At 43.5% G+C, this 9,786-nt stretch overlaps 1 protein-coding gene across 1 annotated transcript; it reads right to left on the reverse strand.

Annotated features, from left to right (window-relative positions):
* Positions 1–2,000: 2,000 nt before the first annotated feature.
* LOC129773936 (uncharacterized) lies at positions 2,001–7,801 on the reverse strand. The gene is made up of 6 exons (XM_055777611.1): positions 7,466–7,801; positions 6,289–6,636; positions 4,935–6,239; positions 4,346–4,836; positions 2,724–4,179; positions 2,001–2,681 (listed from the first exon to the last, which is right to left on the reverse strand). The coding sequence occupies exons 1-6, from the start codon at positions 7,799–7,801 to the stop codon at positions 2,001–2,003; spliced, it is 4,617 nt and encodes a 1,538-aa protein (XP_055633586.1).
* Positions 7,802–9,786: the final 1,985 nt, after the last annotated feature.

Consider the following 9,786-nt stretch of genomic DNA (forward strand, 5'->3'; position numbering starts at 1 on the left):
GTTGTTTTAGTTGTTATGGTCAATAAATCTGGAAAAATTCGAAGGCAATGTGCTCACGGAGAGAAAAGAAAGCAAATCGATGCATTTCACCAAGAAAATGTTGGTATCAGAGAAATTTCGGATTGGACGACAATAACCCATCAAGTAGTGCTCAATTATTTAACGAATCTTCAAGGATACGGTAAGAAGGAGAGAGCTCCACTTAAATCGAAGCTCTCTGACCGGGATAAGCGGGAAATAGCTAGAACAGCTTCGAATACCTCAAAATCGACAAATAAAGCAATATTTGAATTAAAATGTCTCTCGGGAAACAATTCGTCAAGTTTTGGTAAAAAAATCCTCACATAAACAGGGGTTAAAAGGTTAATGATCCTATACATAGAATACATTTTGCTATATACCATAACGAAAAGATCTTCAATGTAAAGGTTATCTTCACTGACGAAAAAAAGTTCAATTAGGATGGTCCTGATGGTTTCAGCGGGTACTGGCGTTATTTACGGAAGAAAGAACAGTATTTTTCAACCAGGAATTTTGGTGAAGGCTCGTGCATGGTTTGGGCGGGATTCTGTGCAATCGGAAAGCTCAAGATAGCTTTTACTTCATTCAAGGATTACATACATGTTCTGGAATCCTCTCTCCTACCGTTTTTGTTTGGATATCGTCACAAAAAATTCACATATCACATCATATTCATACCAACAAGGTAACTAAGCAATGGATTAAGGACGAAATACTTAACTTTTTGGACTGGTTGGCTCGCTCTCCAGATTTGAATCCTATTGTAAACCTTAGGGGGATCTTTCTACGCAGAATCTACATTGAGGGAAAACGGTAAACAACGATTGATGAGCTCAAGGACGCAATTCCGGAAACATGGAAAAAATATCAAGAAAATCGTTCAGCAGCATTTGGTTAATAGTATTCCAACACGAATTTTTCAGGTTATTAGCTGAAATGACAAGGTTGCCAATTATTGACATATAAATCAGCCGATCGTTTTGAATTTTTCATTGATAATACTTATGAGATTTGACATGGTCTTATAGAAATTGGACAGCTGATATTATCATATTTAAGCACAATAAATAAACAAACAACTCTTTTGAACGAAATTGACGTTAAATATACTTTATTCCAAGCATTCTACAATGTATGAATGTATCTTGTTGAAATTCAAACTGTTTGTTTTGCAACGAAATAGAATCAGGGCGGTCTTATATAAGTTGGACAGAGTATACGAGCGATGAATAATGAAAAATATCGCCGGGTCGATTTTGTTGGCACGGGCACTTTGGCAAAGACTCGAATTGGATTAGCACTTGGAAAAACGACCGAATTTTGATTAAACGAAAATCACTTTATTCAAATTCAATATGTTTGTTCACTCGACTACCTTTGAGAAGATAGATCGATGGGTACCCTCTGAAGTTTTATCGTGTTCTACACTATTCTGGTTTGTGCATAGAAATATATACAAATTCAGTGGTGATAAGGGATACGAAAAACGAACTATCCGATTCTCTTCTCTCATTAGCCGAAGGTTAATGATAAGGAAGAGTACACTAAATGTAATTGAGAGTGATCGAATGCGATCAATATAGCCTTATATGCTAGATGGTAATTATGTGCTAGGGTTGCGCTAACATATGCCGGCCCCCGTTGAAAGGTGAAGCCTTTCAACCGACATACTGGTTGGTAACTGTTCTTGTCGTCGTAGGGTCGTCTTGGAATCATCCTGGAATTGGGTTCTTCTTCTTCTATACAAGGGTCGTTGGCCTTCGTCTAGGCCTGGTCCTTGATCAGATGATCCCATCACTAGCCGCTGAGAAGGGTCGTTGACCTTCACCCAGGTCTGGTCCTTCGTCGTTGATAATCGCCGTTGATGCTGTTGGGCGCACTCGGGGGTGGTAGGAGTCGCCGTCGGTGAATCCAGGTACAGGGGTCGAAGGCCCGTAGACCTCCGATCGTTGCGCAGTATCATAATACTGCGATAGTATTTAGTGATCATCGATTTGCCGGTTATTCCCATCGGTCGGCAGGGTTGATTCGTGATTTAGAGGCAGCACACAAACCTTGGAGATGGCCCGGCGAAACTCTCCCTCAGCCGTTTTCACGCTGACTACTTGGATGTTATTGTCTTCCACCCGGAAGATGTTGGTGATTCTGCCGTATCTCCCTTTGAGCGGAGGAAGGTTTTCTTCCTTGAGGAGGACCATGGTGCCAACAGCAATATTGTCTCGAGCCTGTGTCCACTTGGTGCGTGGATGAAGCCCCGAAAGATAGTCCGTTGACCACCGTTTCCATACTCGACGGAGGAGGTCCTGGTTTTCCTGCCACCGGTCGAGGCGATTCCGAGGTACCTCGCATAAATTAGGTTCGGGAAAGGAAGTGAGCGGACGGTGAACAAGAAAGTGACCCGGAGTCAATACTTCCAGATCGTTTGGGTCCGCGGTGAGGGGCGTAAGTGGTCTGGAGTTGAGACAAGCTTCGATACGGGACAACAGTGTAACGAACTCGTCTTGTGAAAGGATAGAGTTACCAACTGTCGATCGGAAATGCTTCTTAAAGGATTTTACCGCTGCTTCCCACAGCCCACCAAAGTTCGGACTGCGGGGCGGTATAAATTTGAATTCAATACCGTCGTTCGCACACGGGTTGACTACAGCTGCTTCGTGCTGCTGTGAATAGAATTGGCTTCGCAGCTCTGCCAGTTATCGAACGGCTCCCTTGAAGTTTCGTGTATTGTCGCAGTGGATGACATGTGGCTTCCCTCTCCGAGCTATGAACCGATGAAGTGCAGCTATGAAAGCGGCTGTTGACAGATCGTAGACCAGCTCAATGTGTATAGCCTTTGTGACAAGGCAGACGAAAGTTGCCACATAACATTTGGTAGGTGGGCTTTTGCGAAGTTTACGGAACTTGAACGGTCCGCACAGATCCACACCGGTGTTCAGGAACGGCAAAGTTGGCGTTACTCTTTCGGCGGGCAAATCTCCCATAATCTGCTCCACAACCGATGGTCTACAACGGAAGCAACTGATGCACGAGTGGACCGTATGCCGTGCCAGGTTACGGATGCGAAGTGGCCAAAACTTCTCCCGGACGCATGCCACAAGCAGTTGTGGTCCGGCATGCATATGTTTCAGATGATAGTGTGACATTATGCTTTCTGTTAGTGGATGTCTTGCAGGGAGGATCATTGGATGTTTCCTATCCTCTGATAATGTCGCGTTCCGCAGTCGGCCACCAACCCGCAATATTCCGTCTTTCAAAATTGGGCAGAGATTCTTCAGAGCAGACTTCGAATTTACTTGACCTGCACTAGATACGGTGTCGATTTCGTTGAAGAAGACTTCATACTGTGCCAACTTCACTAATATTGATAGAGCTTGTTCTAACTCCGATGTACGCAGAAAACCAAATTTTCGATTGGATCGATTTTCCGGTTTGGAGTTGTGAATGAATCGACCAAGCATAGCAGTCAGTCGAACCAAGGAGGAGAATGATGGGCGTAGTCTAAATAATTCGTTCGGTTCATGAACTCTGACCGGTAACGATACTGGTCGTTCTTCCAGGGTTTCAACGGTCAGTTCAGGTGGATCGCTTTGGATTATTGGAGGCCAAAACCGAGAAGATTGTTTCAGCCAGGATGGTCCTGTCCACCAGATCGAAGACTCTTCCAATTGGTTCGCTTCCATACCACGGGAAATTATATCCGCTGGGTTATCCATACCCGAAACGTGAGCCCAGACACCGTTGGTTGTTAGGTGTTGAACTTCCGACACCCGATTCGCCACGAAAGTTTTCCATCTCGACGGAACCGAGTTGATCCAGTGGAGCGTAATAGTTGAGTCCGACCAGAAGAACGCTCGAGTGTTTAGTCCGATGGCAGAGTTCACCTTGTGATACAGGTGGCTCAATAGAAGAGCAGCCGATAACTCCAACCTGGGAAGACTGACCTTTTTCTGCTTCTTGGAGTCTCCGAGAGGTGCCACCCTGGATTTCGCAGTCAGCAAACGCACGGAGATGCTCCCATCTTGGGAAACGGTTCGAATATACAGACAGCTACCGTACGCTCGTTCCGATGCATCGCAGAATCCATGGAGTTCCACGATGACTGGTGCATTAGAGAGTGCTGCCCATCGAGGTATGGAAATTGACGAGAGTGCGTTTAGACTGTCACGAAATGAGAGCCAATAATGTTGTTGGTTTTCATCGAGAGGATCGTCCCAAGATGCAGATGTCCGCCAAAGAGACTGGACAAATACCTTTGCCAAAACTATCACTGGCCCGATGAGACCAAGTGGGTCGAAAAGTCTGGCTGTATCAGATAATACAGTACGCCTTGTGATGGTGTTCGTTGGTGACCACTTGGGAGTGGAATAGTGCAACAGATCCGTTGAGGGTTGAGGGTTCCCATATCAGGGTTTTGATGGTCGAGGGAGACTCCAGCGCTAATATTGCTCGTTGTTCTCGTAGCTCGGGTGGTATGATCGATAGAATGGTGAACGAATTAGACGCCCATTTTCGCAAGTTGAACCCGCCTGATTGAAGCAACTGTCGTAGTTGGTTGCAAAGTTCTTGCCCTTCTTCTACGTCGTCGATCCCAGTCAGCATATCGTCCATATAAAAGTCCTTCGATAGGACTTTCGCAGCTAAAGGATAGGCCTCAGCTCCCTGATTTGATAATTCCAGCAGACACCTAGTTGCCAAATACGGTGCTGAGGCGGTGCCGTAGGTGACGGTGGTGAGCTCAAATGTTTTGAGCGGTTCCGAAGAAGAAGAACGCCAGCGGATACGATGCAGCGGGTAATCAACGGGGTGAAGCCGAATCTGCCGATAAATTTTCTCGGCATCGGCAATGATTGCGAACGGTGCATCCGAAAGCGAAGAGATATCGCATGTATGTCATCCTGCAGCACAGGGCCAACCATCAACGTCTGATTGAGTGATATTCCACTATCAGTGCGACACGATGCATCGAACACTTCCTTCGAGCTTCCCAGTTGAGAAACCACGTCGCTACGTTTAGGAAGAGTGACTACAAACCTACCAGACTCGTCACGAAAGGTGTTGGTAGTAAAATGTTCTTCGCAGAAGGTTTCTTCCGGTGAACGTGTGCTGGGTGACCAGCAGGACTCTAACTCCCAGAAACGGGAGATTTGGTCCTCATGTGGTTCAGTGCTGCACACGTGAGCCACCTTTGGTTGATTACGAGACTGACGAAGTCCTATTCTTCCCGATGCTACCCATCCAAAAACGGTGTTTTGTAGAATCGGTTTCTCCGGTCCCAATTTGATTATTCCTTCCAAGAGAAGTTCGAAATAAAGCTCCATGCCTAACAGGAGATCTATTGGTCCCGGTTGGTCGAAGTTAGGATCGGCCAGTGTGATTCCGGACGGGACATTCCAGTAAGAAGAATCGATAGTGTTGACCGGAAGTTCACGCGTTATCTTCTTCAGTATATGACAGGGTTCTTCGACAGTATATTCGGTGCAGTGTGACCCTATCCGAACATTCGCAGCGTGATGCGATACGACGAGAGTGTTACCAACGCCTCCAATTTCTTGACGAGTGGGAAAACGACGTAGCTTCAGCTTCTGAACCATATTCTCGGTGATAAGACAAAGCTGCGATGCAGGATCCAACAGCGCTCTTGCCCATTGGGCGTCTCCATCAGGACCAAAAACTTTGACTATCGCTGTTTGCAGCAGCACAGTAGCCGGAACATTTCGACTGTTGGCAACGAGAGTGCTGGAAACAAGGCTAGTTGGTTGGATTGAGGTTGAGGGCGACTGGGTTTCAAACGATAAATTGTACTGAGATTGTGAGAAGGACTGATCGGAGGAATTTGTATGGTTCGAAGGTTGTAAAGTCGTACCAGAAATAAAAGGTGCATTGGATTTCTGTTGCACAGACGAGCGATCGCTAGGAGGATGGTGCTTCTGGTTGCATACTCTGCATCCGCCGGACGTACAGCCCTTCGCAAGGTGCGAGGACGATAAACAATTTATGCAGAGGAACTTCTTTTTCATTTGTTCGTAACGTTGAGAGACAGCCATTTTCAGGAACACGTCGCATTTGAATGGTGAGTGTGGAGCCTTCGAACAGAACGGGCAGGAACCAGTTGTCGAATTAGTGATAGTGTGGACTGTATTAACTTTCGAGAATTTTGACGGCCGATAGGATTCCGATTTGTGCGAATCAGATAAGCGAGACTTCGAAGGTGCCAATGACTGTAGAACCATTAAATGCGTACGTAGAAAATCGATGAGATCCCGATACTTCCCAGTGCCGCAAGGTGGATAAATCAAGTCGACTGCAGACCATGTGGGATAGAAGCACACTCCAACCATTTCTTTCGATGCCCACTTTGTTGATTAGGCATAGGTTGCGCTCGAAATCGTCGATCAAGCGCGTAAGGGACTCGTAGCATTCCCTCTTCATTGGTTCGATTGCGAAAAGCGAATCGATGTATGATTTTACTACTAACTTTTTGTTGTTGAAACGCTTCTCCAACAACTGCCACGCAACGGCATAGTTTGCGTCGGTAAGCTCGATCGCTTCAATAACCTTTCGTGCATCCTTGGTTAACGATGCAACAAGGTAAGAAAATTTGTTTATTTGCGATAACTGCGCATTAGAATCAATTAGAGATTGATAAGTATCTCTGAATGTGATCCATTCCGAACTGGATTCATCGAACGTTGAAAGTTTTACTTCAGGGAGTTTAAGGGGGTATTCTAGGGTAGAGACACGAATTTCGGACGTTTTTTCGAACTCCGTAAAAATAAAACAAAGAATATTTTTACTATCCATTATATCATTATTCGTTTATCTATCTTTCAACAATAAAACAAAAATAGGACGGAAAAAAATATTCATAATTAGAATAGTTACATGCTGGTGAAGTGAGGGTGTTCAAAAAAAAGTTGTGCCATGGCGTACACGATTCCAGTCCTTCTGGTTATCTGAAACAAAAAAATCGAACAGATTCTGAATCAGTAAAGATGTCGCTATGGCATGAACCTCGGACAAGTAAAAAACATGGGTTTTAACAAAATGGCGGCCGTTTGAAAACAAAAATGCTGTTTAAAACGTTTTTTTTTGCGTTTACCGATTTTTTAAAAATAGTAAAATTAAAAAGTTATAATTTTTTATTGGTTCATGCGATAGAGAGATGTATGCAGATTATTTTCATATAAATTTGACATAAATCGGTTCAGTAGAACTTGAGATATCGTGTACGCCAGTTAGAAAAAAAATAGTTCCGAGAGAAACGCGTTTGAAGTTCATTGTGATGGCCGTAACAGGTTAGATACCACATCACTAAGATGGCTCTAACTAGGTAAATAATAGGATTTTCGATAAGTCCTTTCTAGAGTATATTCTTGAATGCCTAAACTACAGAAATATGGTAAAAATAAAATTTCGATTTTTTCAGATTTCTAGACTAGAATACCCCCTTAATTCGTGTCTGTGGTGGATTTGGCGCATTAACTACTGCTACGGCTTGGGAAACGTGCTGTAAGCCTGTATTAAGCTCACGAATTTTCGTGGTTAGGAACCCGTATGCACGAACATAATCGAGCTCAAAGTTCTGCCGAATGAGTCGATTACTACTCTCCGTTTTTTCATCAGTTGCGTCCCCTTTTGTGTCATCGAACAGAAATTCCAGTTCTAGTCGGTTCGATTGGAATTCCCTGTAGACCGTCTCAATTCGTTGCTTCCATCCCTCCAATTGGTTTATATCCCTATCTGCATCAACCCGATCCATAAATTGCTTCAAATTGGCCATCGTATCTAAATGAAATCGTTCTTGTCGACTGAGCTGTCTCAAATTTGACGCCATTCTTCAACCGCCGAACAATAAATTGTACAACAATACGACTCAGGTGACCAACCTGAACAACCAGAGCACACTATGCAACCTCAACTAGCAAGGGATGAAAGCAAGTGAATACAAATTCGACCAAATGCTCCACGAGAAATTATCATTTTTAGTAGATTAATTTATTACTGACTGCTAATCAGTAATAAATTAATCTACGTGAATCCTTTTATTAATCATCAAAAGCTCGTCATCACTCGACAGTTCCACTCGCATGCGGTACTTACAAAAGGAGGACCCACTCTCAATAACTTCCGAGATCAACGATTTTTACGTGATCTTTCGCACACTTATTGTCCGTTTTTTAACTACGACCCGCGTTGATCCACAGGCTCTGTTTAGCAGCACTGTGATCGGAACTTACGAGTGAACTGAATATAAGTTTGGTTTTCACACTAGATTATCACTACCGAAAAGTAACCCGCGACGGTAATCGACAACCGTGATTTATCGAACTTATCACGGTTTTATCCGGGTCTGTTGGACCAAAATATGTTGGCACGGGCACTTTGGTAAAGACTCGAATTGGATTAATCACTTTATTCAAATTCAATATGTTTATTCACTCGACTACCTTTGAGAAGATAGATCGATGGGTACCCTCTGAAGTTTTATCGTGTTCTACACTATTCTGGAAGGAAGGAAGGTATTGAATTAGAGAGACTTTAAACTCTGAGAGTTCATTCGTCTCTTGCACTATTCTGGTTTGTGCATAGAAATATATACAAATTCAGTGGGGATAAGGGATACGAAAAACGAACTATCCGATTCTCTTCTCTCATTAGCCGAAGGTTAATGATAAGGAAGAGTACACTAAAAGTAATTGAGAGTGATCGAATGCGATCAATATAGCCTTATATGCTAGATGGCAATTATGTGCTAGGGTTGCGCTAACAGATTTATTTTCGAGGAGTTCTCTCGGTTATCTTCACAGGTTTCCAAAAAATAACTTTCGACTGTCGCGATTGAGGTTCGTTATAGAACATGCACGAAGAATAACGGACTATATTGTCGGTCCGGTGGATTTTCAAAGAGTAGAGAAAGTAATCGACAGATAATTTTCTCAGATTTCCCAAATAAAACTCTCCGCTGTCACTATTGGAGTTCCATAAAGCATACGCGCGATGAAAAACGAAAAATATCGCGGGGTCGATTGATATTAGAGGAGTTGTCTCGCTTATTTTCTCAGATTTCCAAAAGATAACGATCCGCAATAGCGATTGAAGTTGGATGCGAGGACGCGCGATAAATAATAGAAAATATAGCCAGTCCAATTAATTATAAAGGTTTTCCTTCCCAGGTTACCAAAATATAATCTATTCCGCTGGCGACTGTAAGGACTTGGCTGGCGTCGTAACAGATACACGATTGGAATGGTTTGCTACTCCCAAGCCCCATTCAGTGTGTTCTTTGTGCAATTTCGTTGGTTCAGGTCAGTCACGAAGAGCAACAACGAACTGTGCAGTCTCTCTAAGCTCAAGCTCAAACTCAGCTTCGAATACAAATGGGAAACTTGATGGACTGAACAAAGTCTGGTGGAGAGCGCTTGTGTATTTCTGCATCACAATCACACATTGTTGTTGTTTTTACGCGTTGCCAAATATAGATTGAAATAGTTATCATTAAGCGGTTTAAATATTTTATTTATTGGAAAAATGAAATACTGGTGGTGGTGGAACAAATCTGTACTCGTGCGATCTGTAACAATGGGGGATGTCAATTGGAAGGAGATGCAATGTTTGTCGATTATTATCGTGCTTGTCGTATTATTTTCCTGAGGGAAAGGATGAATCATGACTCAACCATCTTCAGTTGCTTGTGGTGGTGGAACAAATCTGTACTCGTGCGATCTGTAACAATGGGGGATGTCAATTGGAAGGAGATGCAATGTT

The sequence above is a fragment of the Toxorhynchites rutilus genome, chromosome 3, assembly GCF_029784135.1.
Source record: "Toxorhynchites rutilus septentrionalis strain SRP chromosome 3, ASM2978413v1, whole genome shotgun sequence".
Taxonomy (NCBI): Eukaryota; Metazoa; Arthropoda; class Insecta; order Diptera; family Culicidae; genus Toxorhynchites; species Toxorhynchites rutilus.

Bases quoted from the DNA above. Each gene is read 5' to 3' on its own strand.
- LOC129773936 (XM_055777611.1), bottom strand. From the start codon at position 7,801: ATGGCCAATTTGAAGCAATTTATGGATCGGGTTGATGCAGATAGGGAT. The intron at 6,637-7,465 runs GTATTCTAGTCT...TCTAATGCGCAG, and splicing joins CACAGACACGAATTAAGGGG to TTATCGCAAATAAACAAATT. The intron at 4,180-4,345 runs GTACTGTATTAT...ATTTCGTGACAG, and splicing joins AACGAACACCATCACAAGGC to TCTAAACGCACTCTCGTCAA.